This window comes from Apteryx mantelli, chromosome 12, assembly GCF_036417845.1.
Source record: "Apteryx mantelli isolate bAptMan1 chromosome 12, bAptMan1.hap1, whole genome shotgun sequence".
Classification (NCBI taxonomy): Eukaryota; Metazoa; Chordata; class Aves; order Apterygiformes; family Apterygidae; genus Apteryx; species Apteryx mantelli.
This window is the reverse complement of record NC_089989.1, coordinates 3,756,638-3,777,898: the sequence shown is the minus strand read 5'-3', so window position 1 is coordinate 3,777,898 and position 21,261 is coordinate 3,756,638. Positions and strand designations below refer to the sequence as shown.

Here is a 21,261-nt window from a genome sequence, read left to right as displayed (position 1 = left end):
ATTGGCTTACGACAATTTAAAAACTGCAGCGTGAGCATGTGTGCATGTGTGGTTTTTTCACTCTTTTTCAAGCAGGTGAACCCTAAAGTTTTAGCAAACAATGTGACAGAAGTATGAAAAAGAATTTCTTGCTAAAATAGCAAAAATTTGAAACAGATTAGTTTAATTCTTGTTGAGCTATCTAGATATCTACTTTTTCTTTCTATTGCTGCTGCTTTAAATTTCTGGAGGTACTTGAAAATGAGGATAGAAAAACGTTGCTAGGTGAAAAAAGAGCTGGAAGGTTTTTGTTTTGTTTGGCTTTCTTGCTGTCCTCTTAGTATGCTCATTCAGGAAATCTTGGATTATGATAAAAGCTGTATGTCTGTGTTAATTGATAAAAGTGTGGCCTTAGTCTCGTCTCTTCTGGATTTCTGTGCAATGTTTCAGGAGCCATTTCTTTCTCTTTCTAAAGGCTGATTTGTGTGTGAATTATAGGATTGTAATCAACTTCATCAAGGCTTTCTGAAGGTGCCTGAGAGGCCTGTTACTTTTGATAAACAACAATGTTCTGGTTGTGTTTAGAAGAATCCTAATTCAGTAACACATATTTATCAAGAAAATGGCAGAGCTGTCATCACTGCTCTTCCACTTTACTACTTTCCTGAGGACAACCTTCACAGAGCTTATCCTAAAAAAAGAAGAGTATATTAGGAAAGACTAAACTGAAGGAATAATAAATTTAACTGCTGATGGTAAAGTTGTTCTAAAAAGGACCATGTTAGAATAGTAAAATTTTTGAAGAGCATTACATGAGCAAAACAAAACTCTGCAGCCTGCTGCCATCAGTCACTCTTTACGTGTGAATTCTTTCTTCAGCTTGCTCGGTGACATTTCTGAACTTACAAAGTATATAAGCACCCTCAGAGGAGGGGGAATGAACAAAGCTTTAAAGAAAACCTTGCTAAGTAATGGAGGTGGTTAAGCGTTTTATCATGGAGGACTTCTGGAGTTGTACTGTTTTTGAGTGATTCATGATAGTAAAGGTCATTAAACAAATTCTGTTTCATTTCTTTCAGAAATGATCTTGTGAAGATTTAACTCCTAGATGTTTAGTTGGAATTGTCTGGGAATTATTTAAAATGTTATTTCATGTGACATGACTGCAGATACTTATTAATACTAGCGATATACATGGAGTAAATCAAAGGAATACGTTGCATCTCTAAAACTTGTAACTTTTTATTTGCCTAGAGAGTCTATCTTCATTAAAAAATTAAAAGGGAAGGGATTTTTTGGTGTAGTTAGCCCTAAAACAACTTGTATTTTAAGATATAGTTGGAAGAAGACTTTTTAAGCATTCAGGTTTGAAAAAAAAATTTTTTTTTGAGTTTACACATTTTTATCAGAATTATTTGCAATTAAATTATGTGGAAGTTTGTGGAAAGTTCATCTTGAGCAAACTTTTTCTGGGAATGACAGTAGCAGATCTTTGGTTTTATAGCAGTTATATAAAACACGATCCCTGCAATCGAGCATCTATGTAAGGAGTGATCAGTACATCCTCACTTGCTGCTTTCCTTTTCCTCCTTTGCTTGAGCTTCGGCCATCGGCGCTGTGCTCCTGTGCTGCTCAGGAATGTGCTGAGCTAGCTCCGGGGAAGGGTGTTCAGGATTGCCTTCTCCCTCTCCATGCTCCCCCCAGCAACGAACGAAAATTAGAGCATCAGGCAGGGGCATGAAACAGAAATTACAGCTGGACAGGATCACAGTTAAACTGTTTACACATAAATGCAATTGGAATGCATACAAACAAATATTTTTTACCAATTCATTTTAATACTCTTAGATGTTGCTGTTAATCTAGTAATAAAAATGCAGACATGAAAGCAGTTTTAAATTAGTGGTTCCCTTTAAAACCATTTTGCATTCTGATATTTATATAACACCTTACTTGCACAAGACACATCAGCCTTTTGCTATATATAATTATAATGTGATGACTGGGTAGGCAGAGTATATTTGTCTATGTAAACTCTGAACTGTGTAAATATTGCTAGAATATATTTATTCTTCAGACACTGTTTTGGTAACTCATTTCTTTGTGAATATGATCTCGATTTGGTTCATTAAAATAGTGGCATGTGCGGTATGTAGCTTTGAGGATGTATTATATAAGCACCGATTCTTCCAAGTTCTGGTGTTGAACTAAAGTCATGAAAAGGCCTGAGAGATCTTTCCAAGCCTGCTGCTCCCTTACTTGTCCAGCTATGAAGTTACTAATACGCACAGACCTGCTCATTTCCCTGCCCTTAGTGCAGCACTGGCTAGTCACCTCGCTGTGCTTTTCTCTTCGTGTTCATGTGCTTTGGTTTGTTTTCTTTTAGTAATTCCTAAATTTCCCAGTTGTGGCAGAACATTCTAGGAACTAACTGTTGATAACTTACTTAGCCTTGTGAAAAGGAACAACAGGCTTTCAAGTATCATCGGGTAATACCAAATAATGAAATAAAAATTGTTTGCCTTGGACTTTTCTCTAGCCAAATTTGGGCTCATAATTATTTTTAAAAATATGGCTTTTCTCTCCCTTGGTGTCTGAAAAAGCCTCTGCAGATGGGGAAACCCAGCACATACTGCTGTCAATGTCTAAAACAAAGTGGAAAAATGGACAGTTTTTACCTCTGTTTGAATTATTACCACGGCCACTGTTACCGCATTAACAGGTGAAAGCAAAAATGCAAGCATGGCTTGCAAATTGGCTGCATCTCTGAAACAAGAATTTAATACAAACTGCAAAAAGCTTCTTTGTTTCCCTTTTTATGCTCCTTTACTGCCAGCTCCTCAGGGTTGCATGCAGCTATTGTCCTTTTGGGGGGGTTCTGTATCGGAGAGCGTGAAACGAAGAGTTACACGTTTCACAAGGATTCCATGTGCAATCAGGTTATGGCAAAAGTTCGCAGAACAAATTAAACAAGAGAAGGTTTGCTTATTGCTGTATGTTTGGGTAGGTATTTTTGTAGACCCTTGTGTGCCTATAAAGCAGAAAGCCGTGATGCTCTCGGGGACGCTTGCCGGTGATCTGTGGTGGCGGCGGCCCCCGATCGGAGAGCTGAAGGCGCTTAACGCCCTCTGCTGCCTCCTCTCTCAGCGACGGCTTCGTTTCTCCCCCCCCCCCCCCCCCCAAAGTTTTTGAAAGAGTTGGAGAGCAAGAGGAGAGTGATGGAAGTATCGGGAAGAGTCTTCTCGTGCTCCGCTCCCCAACAGCTCGGGAGGCGAGTGCAGGGTCTGCCTTCTGCTGTGTGGGAAGAGGAGGAAATACGTTTTGCTTTAAGAATTTTGTCAATCCCGTTTGGCAACCAACTTTTTTTTCCATAGGCAGTAATACAGACTTGAATTGAAGCAATTACTTCCAGCCTGCCCAGTCGTCACTATAATGCTTTGTTTGTTGCTTTGCCGTCCCCTCGGTCTTTCAGATTTTTCTTCCGCTTGCAGCGGACTGATAGATGGGTACTGATAGGATAGAGAGCGATTTTTATCATGTCAAAATGCTTTATGCCTTTTTGCCATTACTCTCCCTTTCAGACCCTCTACTAAATCCTGTTTATTGCTTACTCTTAACTTTTTATGCAAAAACACTCATGCAGCTTTCAGTAGGTTTTCTGAGTATGAATATTTCTGAACAAATTCAGAATTATGTAATCTCACAGCAGACATTGTGATATATTATCCAAATGTCAGGCTGTATGTTGGTCTTAAATTTCAGATACCCTAATACTTTCTTCTTGAAATCAGTAATTTTCTTTGTGCTCTAAAGGAGAGGATTCCTCACTGTGAAAGCTGTATGAGAGTACTACACTCTGCAGCTAACGTTGCGACTGTGGTAAGCGTTTGACAAGAGCAGATTTTTGAGTTCTGGGAACCATTTGTTCAGGAAGTCCAAAGCCAAAGAGGGACCAAAAAACACATGAATAAATCTGTTTTGAGAAGGAGATCCTGTCTGTTCTTTCCTGGCATGTAAATGTAATGCTTTACCAGGTCAACTTGAAAAAACTAGGTGTTATAATTAAGAAGATACTTCTTCAAAGTATTAGCTTTTAGCACTGAATACAGGTTAAAGAATTCTGTTTACTTGGATCCTCTCTCCTGTATTTTTAGATTTTTATTGAGGTAGCTTTGTTAAAGACCTGTCCCTTTTCCCTGGAGTACTACCATTGTCCTAAAACATCCATTTTCCTTTTTTTCAAAGCTAGATTAACTATTTTGCTGATATTAATAACCATGAAAGTAGAACAGCTATTTGCCTTGTATATTGGTGGCTGCTTTAGGTATAGTGATAGGTGATGGATGACAGTGTGCTTATTTGTATCTGGCTTACTGCAGCAATTTGGGAATAGTTCCTACCTTTCTTTCCGTGCAGCTGATTCTGAAATTATAGAACTACACGAGAAAGAAAATACAGCTATAATTTGACTATTTGCAGTGTCATAACATTATCAGTAAAATTTTTGCGAAACAGTGAAAAGAGGTTGATCATGTAATAAGAATCATATATTGCATTTCTTTCTCTTATTCTTTCGGATCTATTTTCAGTTCAAAGAAATCTGAATTCACTCCAGGAGAAGCAAGCTTTCTCTTCCTGAAATGAGAGGCTGCTTGTCTAGGACTATGCATGAAATATGTACTACAAACATACCAAATGCTGCCTCTGTTCCTAATGTTCAAGAGGACGTACTTCTAAGTAGCTCTTGTAGCTCTGTATTCCATTTTTGATCCTCAAATTGGATGTGTTACCTTTCAAGTCCCCAGATACGCTCATTAGGAGTCTTGTCAGAAAGGTAGCTCCCTTTTTCTGTTATACTTCTGTGTTCCTGGCATCTAACCCAGGTAAGATGCGTTCCTTTTTTTCTTCATTTTTCTTTCTTTTTTTCTTATTTTTATGATCAAAACATGGTTAACTTCTTTAAGTAGCTGCAGCAAAGAAATCTTGCAGGCGCTGCTATGTTTGGAAGAATCAGAAATGGAAATGCTTCATAGGCCAGGACTAAGCACACAGCATAAACTCCAAGTTTCTATTGGCAAAGCTTCTGGTCTCCAGGGGAGGTCTGAGGAGGTGGCCCCAGGCCCGAGGGACTGCTCCTGGGAGGCATTCATACCTTCCCTGGGTCACCTGTCCTGCAATTCCTTAAGACAGTTCACTTGGTTACTGAAACATCAACTACTTCTGGACTTTAAATAGTAACAAATCATGACTTACTGTTTGTTTCTTTTCAGTTACCCATGGATGTATAGTCTCCACAATCAAATTATTTCTTCCAGATGGAATGGAAGCTCGATTGCGATCAGAGTAAGAATAAGTATTTATTCATGCGTGGCAAAATGAAACTGCAGTATAATGAGGGTTTGATAGGCATGATGTTCAAAATCAAGGTAGGAACAGTTTCTCCTCCTGTACTGCAAGCAAAGAAAATAATTGAGAGCACAGTTCTGTTGCAGGCATTATCATGAGAAAAATCTCATTTGATTTTCCTGCTTTTAAAAATCAGGACAGTTAAAAAATACTCCTACCAAGCTGGGCTTTTCTGATTATCTGGGTTTCTTAGTATACTGAAGCGGGTGTTATAAGCAGAGGAATATGGGGGACAGGGAAGCCCCAGCAAGTGATCACTCTTCTTCCCCCCCTTTTTAATTTGGGGTTACTTCTCTTCCTGTAAATGCATATAAATGCTACTAAATTACAGTTAAAATGTTATATGTGTGTGTGTCCATGTGTATGCATAACACTGTTTATATTCTTCAGATTAGTAATGTTTCTCCACAGTATAGTTCAGTGTTATATTGAAAAAAGCTTTGCCTGACATGAGGGGAAAAAAAATCATCAAATACACTGAAAGGAAGAATGTTAGAGTCTGGAAGCTCAGATGAATACTGAGAGGCTTCTCTGTGCCCATGTGCTCAATGAAACTTTGGAGAAATTTTCTAAGAGTAGTAGAACCAAAAAATATTATAAACATTGTGTTTGCAGTAACTGAGTACCAGTTACAAATGACACAATTTTAAGAAGTTTTCATCCTTAGCTATTGTATGCTTTGGATTATTTATTCAAATATTCTGATGTTATTAGTATCCAGAAATACTTATGTGAAGCCTTAGGGTGTTTTGCCTTTTGTAAGATTAAGTCAAAATAAAGTATTAGGGGAAATTTTCAGTGTAATTGCATAACCTAAAGACAAATATTAGAAATATATGTTGCTAAGTTTTAATATCTGATGAAAATGAGCAAGTATGGGACTTGCTGTAGTGAAACTGTACAAAATTATCCAAGTTAGCAAATACTATTTTAGTTAGCTTGTTGAATTTGTAAACGAGTTTGTAAACAAGGTCTGTTCATGCATATTGGTTTGTGCCTGCATGTTAGTTTAAATCTTAACAAATCAGTTTTAAAAACACATCAAATATTATGTCACTCTTTACCAGCTTTTACTTCAGCAGTTGCTTCTGATATTTAGAACAGAACTTGAATTTATAAATTGGTATGGATGATGTATTTCTGTAACTTTGAAACTGCTCAGCATCGTATTGACTGTCTTTGCATGTTTGCATTTTAACTTTTTTATCTAAAGAATGATTTTGAAAATGCAAATCATCTTGATTAAACTTACAATACTAGTGATCTTGTGGGTTTTTGAATTGTTATTCTGTGTTTACTTTCTTCTTTTTTTTTTTCTTCTTCTTCTTCTTTTAGTGTTATCCATGCTCCATTACCAAGTCCTGTTGACAAGGTAATACAATAATGTTTTTTTTCTTGCTGTTTTCTGGATTGTTGAAAAGATGAAAGGATGAAGCCCAGTTATGTTTTAGATGTGTTTTCCACTAGCTGTTTTCTCCTAGTTTAATATTATGAGTGACGTTAAAAGTACAGAAAGTAACACAGTATCACGGTCTATGTTTTATGGTAGCTTGACTTTTTGTAGTATAGCCTCTGAAAGTTGGCTTTTAAAAAATCAGTTGATGTTAAAATGGTTAAATTTCCAGGTATAGGTTGATGAAGAAACACTATTAATAATGCTAAGTCTTAGATATTGCATGATTTGATACTAAGGGAATATGGTCTTTTCTGTGGGACCCAAGAGTATGCCCTGTTTCTTGATTTGGTGTTGGGATGAGGTCTGCTGTCTTTGTATGCTGGTTTTTATGGAGAAGCTGCAGGGCCTGTGCTGGGAAGTGCTCTGGGGTGTCCCAGCGAATGCTGGAGACCCCAGACCCCTGTGGGCCTCATGTACAGATGTAGCCAGAATTGTCCACTGCAGAGTCATGGAGCCGGCCGTGTCTACTGTTATTTTTAAACTTAGTTTTGATAGTGTGGGGCACTTGTGGAAAAGCTGTTAACAGGTACACCCTTGGGTCAAGTGATGATGAACTGATTCTCTAGCTGCTGGAAAGAAGGATTAACTTAAATAGGTTCATATGAAAGTTTTCAAGTTGAGGAGCAAAGGAAACTTATTTGTGAAGTCAGTGGTCTGAAGAGTTGATAAACTTTGCATTTAAGCATATGTAGCTTGAATCCATGGCAAGGGCAGAGGTTCTGAGGAGGGACTGCAGGTGCAACTGGGTGAGTAACAGCTTCAAAGTGATGTCAAGGTAGGCAGAGAACCTAGAAAAATTAGTGTTTATATTATTAAAAAAAAAAAAAACCTCCACTCCTCCCCTTTTATAAATTTTGTAAATTTACAAAAAAAAAAAAAAAAAAAAAACCCAAAACCCAAACACCAAAGACGACAAAAAAAACCCAACACCCCAACCTGCCTCCCCCTCCAGCCCCTCTAAACCAGAACTGTTTCTGGGACAGGGACACAAGAAAGTATGGGGTTAGAATGAGAATTGCCAGAAATCTGGTTTTGTTAAACCTGGTAGAGGAAATGATAGTGAAAGCTTCTTTGATACAAATTAAATAATATAATGCTGATATGCAACAAAAACAGCTGTGAGTAAAGATAATATAGACATTCCCCAAATCTGAAACAAATGCTTTGCTTTTCCGTATGGGGAATGGTGGAAGAGAAGATGACTGGTAGGTTAACAGAAAATACATGATGAAATGTACGGTGGTGGTGAGGAGACATTGAGCTGGAATATGGGAGATTCCTTTCAGTTCCAGAACCCGCCTGGTTTCTGGGCATCTTCAAGTTGAATGATTTCACCTTTGTGCACCTTGTTCCTTTTGTTAAATCATTGCTTTTGTTTCAGTTAAGACTGAGCTCTTCAGGGCTTTGGGTGTTGAAAAATTTTAAAGGTGTTAGCACTGTTGAGCCTCAATTCTGAGTTGAGAAGTTCTATGTTAACACATAGAGTAAATGATAGGAGAATAGTAAATGATTTTAAAACACAGTTGTTAGATAAATTAAAATTTTTACATTTGTGACTAGATTGAAATGAACTTTGCATCACTTGAGTTCAGTGAAACATCCAAAACCATTTTGATTCTTAAATTCTCTTATTTTTCAGGTTGCTGCTAACACTCCCAGTATGTATTCTCAGGAATTGTTTCAGCTTTCACAGTATCTACAGGTAATTTTTCTCTTGACAATTTACTCTATTAGCCTAGCTAAACATTTAATCTTCATTCAAAACAAAAATCTGTGCTCTGTATATTTCTTTTTGCTTGCAGTTTGTAAACAGGAATGTGACAGGCATTTAACTAACTTTTTTTTTCCTGTTGTGAAATAGTGTAAAAAGTGTTTTAGTTGAACATAGTGTAGCTCTATGTAAACTTTTGGGGTTTTGCATGAACAATATGAGATATGACTTATGAAAGACACGAAACTTCCATGTTTTATAGAAGGATGTCTGAAAGCCCTTTATCTGCTTTTCCTGGCCTTTCTCCACGCTCCCTCCCTTTTCCTTTTGTTCCAAACACTTTTTTGTATCGTCCATTGCTGTGGATGTACTATGTACATACATAAAAGTTTGCAGTAAAAGAAAGGAATGGCAAAATATGAGGCCATTTGGTATGTCAGCAACTAGCTTGTTTATCTGAACATAACTTCTCAGCATGGATATCTCTGTTTCTGTGGATTTATTGGGAAGTATAAAGGAAGGGAGCGTGCTGGCAGCTGTACTTCCACATTGACATCACCAGCCTTTCTGTGTCTGCTCCTGTGCCAGTTTTAATGTTTCCCCCTCCCGCCCCCCAGTAAGATGTTACAATAACAGGCACAAAAAAGGTTAGTTTGCAAATGGCAACACACAACGTGTGCATCTATGTGTGTAAATATATGTCAGTAAATTCTGTGTAGCTTCAATTTATGCATTGTGCTACTGATTTACTTTGCTTTTTTTGTTTGTTTGCTAGTGGTGGCTTTTATTTGTTCACATCAACTGTAAGGCTTTTGAGACGGGGATGAACTTTGTTGTATATATTTGCTGACACAGCAAGGAGCAGTTTTGACTCAGGCAGGTGCTCTTTTTTGGGAGATACCTCGCTGACCTGTCTGTTCACTCTCATATCCTGGAATTCTTTAACAAACAAAACAAAACAAGATGCTCTTCTACCTTATTGTGCCAAAACAACCCCCTCAAAATAGTAGCTCTTACTTACTGGTATTTTCCTTTTGCAAGCTCGTTTGAGGACTGGCAGTTTGTCGCATGCAAGCTGCCAAGCAGCCCTTTGTTGGTAATGACGATTTTGTTGCTGAACTGTTTGCAAAAGTCAAAGTTAGTATACTGTTTGAAAGTCTTTGAAAGAATAACTTATTCCTGTGTGTACCTTCAGCATACATGACATAAGCATGAAAAATGAAGGCTTTTAGGAGCCTGAGACTATAGGATAACATTTTTCTAACCAAAATTTCCAAAAAAGTGTGGATGGATAAAATGAGGTGAGCATATGGACAGTGTTTGCTACTGATGTTTCCTTTTCTCTTTGGATTTAGCAGTATTTCAGTATCTGTTCAGTTGCTTCTGTTTTTCTGAACTGTTGTAGCTGAACTGACCAGTTGGCGCTCTGCTCTCCTCATAGGAAGCCTTACATCGGGAACAAATGTTGGAACAGAAGCTGGCAACCCTTCAGCGACTACTTGCTGTCACGCAAGAGGCTTCAGATACTAGTTGGCAGGTATCTGCAGGCATCGTTTTCCTTTATAGACTGAAATACATAGTTGCCTATAAATCGTAGTTTTTAATTTACAATAAATCATAATGGAGAAAACAGCAGAAAGAACAAAAATCTTACGATCATTCTCAAACTGTGCAAAAAGCAACATTTAACAAATGAAGTAGTCACATATAAGTTTGAACAAACTTATTAGTAAATACTCCAATAAAATGGAAGTCTAAAGTAAATCTCTAGTCAAACTACTTAAAGCACAGAATGTTCTTTTTGAAATTGCTTGTTTGTTTTGCCACTTGTCTTATCTTAATACAAAGGTGGTACCTTTTTTCTGCTAGGCTTTAATAGATGAAGACAGGCTGCTATCAAGATTAGAGGTTATGGGAAATCAATTACAAGCATGTTCAAAAGTAAGTAGTTCACTTCAGTAGAATGTTAGAAATGCTGAAATATTGCTCTTCTGAAATACTTTCAAATGAGATAATTTGAGGAAAGCAGTTGGAACAGACTTTCAAATGACATTGGCACTGAAATGAACCTGTGCAGTTTTGATAATCTGAATAGCACAAAACCTAGGCTTCCTGGAAATCATTTAAATCTATATAAATGGCTACTGTTCAGATTTAACCAGCCCAAACTGGTAATTTCTTTTGTATATGCATATAAACGTGTATGTAGCACAATACAGAGAAGGAATTTCTGTAATCAGTGAGAAGTAATGATTCCGTCAGTCCTGTTCACTATACATGTTCCTTTTCAAACAGGGATTTGAAAAAAGACACTATCAAAGCTCTGTCTGAGATTCAGAGACAAAGCAACAAGTAAGCTGTGGATTGCTTGTTGCTTAGGCCACCTATGCCTTTTTTTTTCCTTTTCTCCTCATGAGTACTTAGTTTATAAAAACTCTTTCTGCAGGCCCTGTTTGAGTCTTTTAAATGGGACTTTCATAGGTTTTTGGTATGTGAAATTGTAGATTTTATTATAGTCAAAAAGTTTTCTTGTAGATTTTCTTATAGTCAAAAAGTTTTCTTGTAATCAAAGCTGATTATAGAAAGTATGCTACCATATGCACACTTTGACAAACATCTGACTTGCACCCTGTTGTATCAAGAATTTTGACCATTAATTTTGCCTATAACATTCTCTTATCTACCTGAAATGGCTTGATATTTTGGAATAGAACAGGTCTTACCACAGTTTAATATATTAAATCAACAAAATAGTTAATCTCTATTCTATCTTTGTATCCCAATTATCTTACATTACTATTTACAGAATCAAACGGAAGACAGTATACGAAAGGAACTTATAGCATTACAAGAAGACAAACACAGCTATGAGACAACAGCCAAAGAGTCCCTGAGGCGGGTCCTACAGGAGAAAATTGAAGTGGTCAGAAAACTATCTGAAGTGGAGGTATTGAAACTTCCTGACTAGGCTTCTGGAAATGGGGACGTAGTTATAACTGTGACCTCTTCGGTCCCTGTTTTGTTGCTTGTAATGCACCGATGTTTGTGTGGTATTGTGGCAGTTGCAATATATTAAGTAGTAGTGTTTATTTTTCCTATCGGACAATACGTAGCTTGTTAAGCAATTGATAAGAAGTTAGTCTTTAAACTCCTCCCTTTTCTAGGTTTCAGAACTAATCAAGCTGTCTTACAGAAGTTAGTATGCTACAGGAAATAAGTCAGGGAAAAATGACATTCATGCATTAGGAAAATTGCTATTAGACCATGTTTAAACTGTAAAATTTATGGAAATATAAGCTTAACTGCTCATACAGACTACATCTAAGAATGAATTTTTAAGCTCTAAATGTACTGGACATTTTCTCTCTGTCTGTAAATAAGATTTCTGCCCTTGTGCTATCTCTTGTTACTATCTTTTCCAGCTTTAGTTTTCTCTTTCCGTTATTGTTATTTGCTGTGTTCCCTTAGATCAAGAAATATCTTAAGACTTAATTATTATGTGTATCGACTTCTTATACAGAATGCCATGTATGTAGTGTTGTGTTTAAAAAAAAAAAAAAAAAAAGGCAAGCTTCTAAGATTTCAGCTAAACACACCTTTGTGGCTTTCGTGTTTGCTTCAAGCTTTCTCCTTCTTTCTAAACCTGCAGTAAAAGAAGGATCTTCTGACTTGCTTACTATACTTTATCCTCTTTAGCTCAAATCTTGCGGGGTGGGGGGACTATTAATTTAAGCTTAATGTGATGTGTTCTCCCAGCCAAATTCTTTTCCTCACACACAGAAGAATCACTGGCTCCTGATTGGAAGTTGTCCTTCAATAATTACCAGTTAAATAATGTAGTTTTGAATGCATGTTTCTTTAAAGGTGTCTTTTGGTCTGTTTTGGTGGTGATGATATGACACGAATGAAGAAATAAATCTTGAGCTAGAGGAGGAAACGTTATATACCGTTTGGCTACGCAGCTAGCAGCAGCTGACACAAACCTCTGCAGGAGCATTCCTGGCTTCCTGAAGAGCCAGCTGCCTTTTGAGTAATTACTAAGAGTATCTTAGTTTAGGAGCCCGTCCACATTATGGAATGCAGAAAACAATTTAGAACTCTTCCGTAGAGCCATCTGGCTTATAAAATGTGTTAAATCTTTTCCTTGCACTAGATAAAAGGTATGATGAAGTGTATGAAGTATACTGAGTCGCAAGAAGATGATAAAACTTTCACAGTTCTTTGTAAATAAGATAGAGGAGAATGGGGAAGGTGGATCGTACATTTGAGGTCTTTATTCCCATCAATCCCAATTAACTGTATAACCTTCCCCCCCCCCCCTTTTTTTTTGCACATGCATGGAGCTAATATCTTTTCACATAATGTGCTCTTTTATTTAAGTGGAACATTACAAAGGTGGTGTGTATAGACAGTATTATTGCCAGCACTTAATCTGTTTGTTTAGCTTTGATGATTTGAAACAATACATTAGAGTATCATTAGTTACATGCACTAATGTAATGGGGGCAGGGGGAATCGACTAACTTGAATGTTTTGTAGTTCATTGGTCTTCAATTTCTTATTTATTGCACATTATTTCTTTCTAACAGCGGAGTTTAAGTAATACAGAAGATGAATGTACTCACCTGAAAGAAATGAATGAGCGGACTCAGGAAGAATTAAGAGAATTAGCTAATAAATACAATGGAGCTGTAAATGAAATTAAAGACCTTTCTGACAAACTAAAGGTAATGACGTAATTTTATCTGATTTATAGTGACTTATGTGTGGCACAAAAATAAAATTTAATTTCTAATGTAGCAATAAAATAAGCTAAAGGTTAAGAAACTTTTCAAGCAACAAGTAAATCAAAGCATGGTGCACTTTAATTTTTTTATGTATTCCTTAGGATTGCACTTAATGTGCCTGAAAATGTCGTCATTTATGTAAATTGCTAAAAAGGGTCCTGTTTTTGTTCATTTTAAGTTACCGTATTTTTGGAGCTGCAGTGTAATTTTATGGAAAATTTTACATTCAGCTGCTTTTATATATGCAAATAACTCTAAATCTAAGACATTTTACAGTTAATGGGAATGAAAACTAGAATTAAACAGAAATTTGTGTTTCATGTTGCCTCTTTGTGCAGTTACAATTACAGTAATGATATGACTTAGCTCCTTGGAAAAGGAGTGTGTTACAGAGTTTGTTATAAACCAAACTTAAATATTTTAATATCAAAATGTCCTTTATGCTGGAGAACACAACAGTCACGCTATAAAAAAGTCTGTACACAAAGAGTTTGCATTTTGGAGAAGCAGAGGAGGAAGGTGGTGGAAGTGAGGGAATTGTTGTATTTGTCTTGGATAAAATACTGGAATTTGAACTCCGGTTCTTTGCGTCTTAGTTCAGTACCTCACCCAGCAGATTTTCTTTTCCAAGTTAAAATGTTAAATTGCTGGCCTTAAGGGCATCGGTTTCTCAAGTATGAATTAATCATTGTTGTGAATGCACACAGAAGGATCAAAATTGAAATTTCTTACATGGATTGAGGGGGAACGTGGGGACAATTTTGGAAACTTTTATCATGAAACCCAACAAGGAAACAGCTGTGGCTTTCGGGCAAGTTATCTGTGGCAATATAAACTTAGTTTGGAAAGATTCCTTGGTTTTGACTGATGATTTGGGGTCCTGGCAGACTCAGGGTGCTTCTTAGTTCTTGGGCCTGGTACTGTTCCAGTAAAACTTACGTGCTTGGTACTTCAGACTAAAATTTAGTTAAAGGATGTTTTGAGATTCTTTCTCTGTATTATTGTGCTGAAAAGGCAGCATATGATTTAGATGATTAAGACTTACAGGAGAGATACTGATAGAAATAGTCTTGGAGTTAATAAAAGGAATAAATGAAGAGGAGAAACTACCATCCTGTAAGCTAAAAAAGTGGAGTTTATAGAAAAAAAGAGAAGAAAGTTTTTGCATTATTTACACTTTCTTTATTTGACTAGCAAAAAGAAGTTCCTTTTGCACATTTAATCCGACAAAAATCAAGGTAATCCTTTTTTTTAATGTTAGTTTTGATTTGGCGCTTTTTTGAGCAGGTAGCAGAAGGAAGACAAGAGGAAATCCAGCAGAAAGGACTGGCTGAGAAAAAAGAACTGCAGCATAAAATAGATGAAATGGAAGAGAGAGAACAAGAGCTTCAAGCAAAAATAGAAGCTTTGCAAGCTGATAATGACTTCACCAATGAACGGCTAACTGCTTTGCAAGGTTAGTCACTAGTGAGGAAAAAGCTTTTATTATTTATTTCTTTTAAACTGTGAAATATCTTTTTCTTGGAATTCTGTTTACAGTACGGTTAGAACATCTTCAAGAGAAAACTCTTAAAGAACACAACAGTTTAGGTAGGTGTGATATCAGTTTCTTGTTTAAAGCTGGTTTTCAGTTTATTTCCTGTTCAATTGTTTTATTATAGTTATCATGTAGTCTAGGTGTTTGGCAATAGAATAACATATTTGCAGTGATGCTATTTTTTTCCCCTTTGAATCACTTGTTAACATTGAAGTATATGTGGCCGTAACAAAATGCCAGTAGAGGGCACTGCTGTTGTAAGTGTTCAAACTGCTTGTCCATAGCTCAGTTTAGAGCTCAATTTGCCCCCCAAAAGTTTTATAGTCACTTATATAAAACATATATGTATATATATGAATGTATATTTTGTATAAATATATATGGAACAGATGTGTGTGTCTGTGTGGGTGCATATATAATGGGCAGTAATTTTCTGGATGATAACAACTTCATATATGTTTGAACAAACATAAACGCGACCTGTAGCGCAGGAAAACAACATTAAATTTTACCTGTTTTGTTTGATTTGATTTGATGTTAGATACTTAGAAAAGAGGAGGCAATATGAAAAGCCAACTGCATTTCACAGTGCTGTACTGTAAAAAAAGAAAACCCCCAAATTTTTTCTTGGTTCCAGAAATAATACCCTTTCTTAATCCTAGGCATACAAGTTGACGACTTCATACCTAAAATTAATGGGAGCACAGAAAAAGGTAGTGTATCTTAAGGCTACCTTTTGTCTTACGGTTGATGTTTGAACAAATTCTTTTTGTTCTCTAAAGTTTTACTTTGAATATTTGCTAATATTTTCTTGCAAAATTAAATCAAAATTGTCCACTGTTCTGAGCAGCACTTTTTTGCTTAGGCTCTTAGTCTAGGTGTTTTTAGAATACTCTGTAAAACCTAAGGAGCCAAATTTGGAGCCACTCTACTGCGTGTGGGTGTGTGTTGTTTTTTATGGACACCTACAGGAATCAGTGGGAGTCTGCTGAATGATGTCAGACTCGTGACACAAGAAAGTGGGAAAACCTTCATTGTTGACTTTTTTCCCCTCTCAATTTTATTTCCTCTTGCAACACAAACATTGTACCATTTTCTAGTAAATCAGGTGTGGTAAGTAAAGTCAGTAAAAACTCTGTTTCTGCTATCAGTTCTGTATGAAAGAAGCAAGTATATGAAATGTATAAATAGTGGAAATTTACTTTTGGAAATTTGGGGCATCTTTTTGTAATCTAGGAAAAAATACAGATAAAGCAACTTTTTTTTTTTTTTAAAGATAAATTAGCTTAAACTGTTTTTTAACTGACATATCTCCTAATATAAACTTGAAGTTTTTGAATAAAATTATCTGACAAGAATAAGGATCCTTTTCTGTCTTGTCAAACTGTGTGTTACCAGGATAATCTTTATTTATTTTTTACCATGTATGCAGTTGACCCATATGTTTCAGGTCAGAACTATAGCATATTTTTAAAAAGATGATAACCTGAAATATGCATGGGCCATGATGCATTTAGAATGTTTTGGAGAAATGATGCAAAGCCTTTAAGATAATCTTTTCCCTGCTGTTTAAACATAACTTTTGGATGACTAAACTTGTTTAATATACTGTACAGTGGTTCAGATCAGAATGCTTTAAAAAGTTTGAGTGACACAGTGGAAAAGTTAGTATGATAATGTGGTCAGTTTATGTCGAACTTCATGAAGTCTTTTGTAGTACTTAACTTGAGGACCTCTCTTTTCCTTGTAATGCAGGCTTATTTGTCTTTATTTCTGGCGTACTGCTTTAGTTATGATAGTAAAGCTTTAAATTTTTAAAATTTCAAAGCATGAATATTCCGAATACCATGTTTAACTAAGACTCTTCCAGATAAGGCTCTAAATTCAAAAAATTGTTCCGTTGGCTAAAATAATTTTGTCCCCTTATGTTCATTCTAAATTTTTGCATGATGTAGCTTGCTTCAGCTTTTGCTATATCTTGCTGGATAGTGACACCTCTGTGAAGAATGAGGATTGTATGTATTGGATGGTAGGAGGCACTTATATAGAGAACTTCTAGTTCTAACTGATATTTATAGCATTAATAGTTACTGTGTACATTTTGAAACAAAATTTAAAGCTCTCTATGCTGTATTTCTTATCTCTTTGTCAATTTTTTTGTTTATTATAAACAAAGGGTGGCTTAACTTGGACTTTAATGGCAGAGTAAAACATAAATGGAAGCAGTTAATCATGCTATAACCTCATGTCTGTTTCTTATTTGTAGCAGAAGAGAGATTTGTTAAACACTAACAGACTAAAAATCTTTGCTTAATCTGAGTACTAGTTACTCCTTAAGGTCTTAGCGTTTTAGACATTTAGCTATGATGCATACTGACGTTAGCAAGCAAGAGGCTTAGTCTGCTGCATCCAGAATTTCTGTTGGTTTGCTGCCAGTTCTCTGGAGTGCCATACTTTGTGTTATGGATAGATTGTTCTGCCTCGGTGTGGCCTAATTTTAGACTGGTAACCTTCGTAATGCTTGATAAAATGGTTAAAAATAGTTTTGCCTTTAACTTCTTTTTTTTAATTTTGCACGTCAGAAAATAGTTAACTTTAGAGAGTAAAACTGAAGTACTGTATAGGGATTATGACCCTTTAATCATGTTAGCTGTAAGAAGACTTTGAAAGTTGGGATGTTGGGGTTTTTTAAGAAATCATGTGCTACTTTGAACACAAGTAGCCTAAAATGAAGCTTGAGCATTTTTTATTAATATTTCTTTTCCAAGTGCAAATATATATTGTTTTATAGAGAAATAATTGATAATATCACACTAAAATGTGGAAATATGAAAGTATTAATAGGTATTAATTAGGAATTAAATAATATGCCTAAATTTCAGTTACTGAGTCCAGAAGAGTTTGAACATTATTTTTATTTTAAAATTGTGCCCAGAATCTCCTTGTTAACTTTTTAAATGTCGCCACCTCTTACCAATATAAGTTTGCAAGTTGTCTGAAATATGATTTCAAAATCAAATTATTATGAGACTATAACAAATAGATACCAGAGTACCATTGCTTTTTACTTGACTTCTTTCGAAGTTGAAGCAGCAATCCTTTTTTGATTTGTATCGGATCGCAGAAGATTCAAAACGTCATCTGGATGGATGCACGAAAGCATCCAGCTTCCTCCACGCCCCGGGTAGCCGTGGGGCAGCCTCCTGCTCTGCCGCCGGAGAGCTTTAGGCAGCTGTCTGCCAGTTTCTTTTTCCCTATGCGTGTAGGCAACACCGAGCTGTTCATTCAGGTTGTCTTTATGTGTGTTTATAAAGTCCTTTATTACTCTTTTCTGTCCTGCATCTGCCGTGTTCTTTCACTGCTCTGTGCGTTAGCTTAGTTTCCTGCGTTCCCTTATCCGGTCTGTTGTACCGTGTTGTTCTGCATCTCCGCTGTGTCTGGTCCATCCGCGTTTCTCTGACTCCTTAGAGCTTGCTGGCCTCTGTTCTCTTCGTGACAGGCTGTGCGTCTCTCCGTCCTCCTGTCCTTCTTCTAGCCCTCGTATGCTCACAGATGGGCAGTAATTTTCTCTGCCAGATTTTAGATTTTGCCCTCTTGAAAGCAGCAGGAGGCAGTTACTATTTTTTCCTGAGTAGTTTTGTATTATTTTAGAAGAGCGAAGGATTTAGAGGGTATAATGTAGATTCAGCTGCTTTTGTAGTGAAGGAGGCTGTGGATAGCCTGTCCATAGCCTGTAAGGGAGAAAGAAATTGGTTTGCTCTGGCTATATGCAGTTGCACCATTTCATAATTAAATGCTCTACACAACCGGAAAGCTAGAGACAAGATTTTTTTTTCCTCTCTATCTCCCCCCACCCTTTTTTTTTCCTTTCAAAAATCTATTATTGTTTCAGTGCAGTGAGAATTCCTTTAATAAGGAAAGGGAAATATTTATCAATGCTTTTAAAAATAAGTATTTTTTAAATAAAATTTTAAAAATAAGTATTTTTTTATTTCAAGAGGGCATCAAATACAAAGACTAATAAATATAAAGACTGAGGAAAAACAAGCGTCCTTTTAAAGCTAAGAATAAAATGCTGAAAAGTAAAGGTTAAATATGTTTCTTATTTCCTTAATGCTTGGATTCAATTCTTGCAGTCATTCATGTCTGATTCTGAATTAACAAATGGGAGCAACTAGTGACATCAGTGCTATGGAGTTATATGTCAGTAGCGTATCATATTATGTATTCTAAATTTACCGTAACTTAAATATCACTCGTGCATTAACCTTCTTGAACAAAATTTGAAAGTGATAAGAAGTTGTAAACTGCAGTGTTTCTCCCTTTACTGGAGCCCTTTCTTTCAAGAGAGGAGGGGACTGCACTTTTGTTCATCAGTTTGTAGAATGTCAGAGTGCGTCCGGAGTGAGTTCGTCACATTTGCTTTAAAAACAACAGCAACAAAACCAGAAAAGGTGGATAAAAATAAGGATTTATCACTACTATGTAATATTTTTGTAGTAACAGAAATTTGTTAAGTATAGAATTGTGGCACTGTGACATTCAGCAGATGCCTGTAATAGTAAGAGAATATCTTTGCTCTTGTAAAGCGATGATCTCATTCTGTGCTTAGCAGTTAATCCAATATTACTTTCTTTTGACCAGTAAAAGTGCAGTAATATTGCCATATGATGTTTAAAACCAAGTCTAACTTTTCATCAGTGTTACAAATTAAGAAGTTGAAGTCCTAACACTGACAGTTTAAACAAACATTACAGGCTGCAGTGGGACACAGATGAGGTAATGATGGATTTTCTCCACTTCTAGTTATTTCTATAGGTTTTCTGATAATTACATGTTCTTACATATTAATTCTATGTATTCTTTAATTTGCTGTTACAAAGAACAGTAAGGAAAACAAGACCTTAATTTTTATGTGGAGATTTAAAAGATTCTTTTAAGAAAATGGAACATAAAGCTGAAGTTTAATTTAAAATAATTTTGAACTTTAAAAAGAATTCCTAGAATCCTCTTTATTCAGTACATAAAAATGAGCTGTAGTTAAATGTTTAGTCCAAGAAATGTCTTTATCAGACTGAAAATGAAGGCCCCATTGAGTGATGTTCAGCTATAAATTGCATGCTGGATGTTCACTTACCTATTTTAGCAAAACCTGTGTTAGCACTAGCTCTGCAGACTGAATCTGAACAGTCGTGTCACTAATGAGGAGAAAAAGCAACCATTGGGATCTAATAGAAAATTCTAACATTCAATTTAAGTAGTAATAAGAGGAAAAAGTAAAGATGAATTTCTTTATGCCTCCCTCTTTCTTGAGAGATTGAAAACCAGAGTAAAGACACTGTAAGGCCTTGATTGCCTTACTTTAAAAGAATTAATATTAACTCAGAGCATTCACTATACTACATTTTGGTAGCAGTGTAAACTTGTACTTCTTTCTAATCAAGTAAGAAAAAGATGCCAAGTCAGTAGCTCACATACTTGTTCCTGGACTGAAAGTTTGCCTTTCCCAAATTCAAATATCTTCAGTCATGCCCCACAAAATCGTAAGGTTAAAAAACCAACCAAACAAAAAACAACAGAAACAAAAAGCAGACCCCAAACTGCTTGATCCTAATAATCTTCTTGATTTTGTACATAAAAGCTACCCTTGGGTCTGACTCTTTCTCTTCTCTCAGCAGCGGTGAAGAGCGGGAACTAGTGAAAGAAGTGATAGTTTCAGAGATAGCCAGGAGCTAGAGCTTTAAGATGTGCAACAAATTTTAGGTGTAAGACCATATCACAAGGTCTTGCAGTCTCGAGCAGGAATATAATTGGTCACATGATACTCTGCTTTTTTTGGTTTTGGAGGTGTAGGCTTGTCCAAGTTTTCCTTGGAAAAGGGACAGATTCATTTTCTTATTAAAAAAAAAATAAAAACTGGAAAGGGGAGTGACTCACGGTGGAAGCAGAGGTAATAAAACTACAGGAGCTGCAAAGCTTAAGAGAAATGTCAAAAGAAAGGAAAATGAGACACCCATGCAGTCTGTCCAGAAGAGAAGGTTCTGCCTTCTGCTCGTTCAGAGGGGAAGTTGTGCATATCCGTAGAGTTTGAGGAAGAAGCACTTAAACCAGGAAAGCACAAGCAAGGGAAAGAGGAAAAAACACATCCAGTCGAGGAAGTGAAGCATGTACGATAGCACAAAAAGGAGAATTAGATGATTAAATAATCTAGTGTACTATATAAACAGTTGCTACAGACATATAAGGCAATTGGAAGGGCTTCTGAATTAAGAGCAGTCAAGAGTTATCAAGATATTAAAGTCAGAATTTTTGAGGGTAGGGGGGAAAAGTTGACACTAAAATCTTTCTTACAATGCATCATGGACACTTAATTCATTTGGCATCG

General features: G+C 36.2%; 1 protein-coding gene across 19 annotated transcripts in view; it reads left to right on the top strand.

The window, feature by feature from the left end:
- Positions 1-21,261, top strand: part of SLMAP (sarcolemma associated protein) — a 90,184-nt gene that overhangs the window by 38,744 nt on the left and 30,179 nt on the right. For 9 of the 19 annotated variants that reach the window (XM_067303738.1, XM_013958521.2, XM_067303730.1 and 6 more), the window contains exons 3-12: positions 5,250-5,322; positions 6,721-6,757; positions 8,481-8,543; positions 9,994-10,089; positions 10,422-10,493; positions 11,359-11,499; positions 13,142-13,279; positions 14,627-14,795; positions 14,879-14,929; positions 15,539-15,589. In XM_067303738.1, the coding sequence (XP_067159839.1) occupies positions 5,250-5,322; positions 6,721-6,757; positions 8,481-8,543; positions 9,994-10,089; positions 10,422-10,493; positions 11,359-11,499; positions 13,142-13,279; positions 14,627-14,795; positions 14,879-14,929; positions 15,539-15,589 (891 nt within the window). The remainder of the gene's footprint in view (positions 1-5,249; positions 5,323-6,720; positions 6,758-8,480; positions 8,544-9,993; positions 10,090-10,421; positions 10,494-11,358; positions 11,500-13,141; positions 13,280-14,626; positions 14,796-14,878; positions 14,930-15,538; positions 15,590-21,261) is intronic. The other 10 variants (XM_013958519.2, XM_067303732.1, XM_067303735.1 and 7 more) reach the window with 2 other exon arrangements.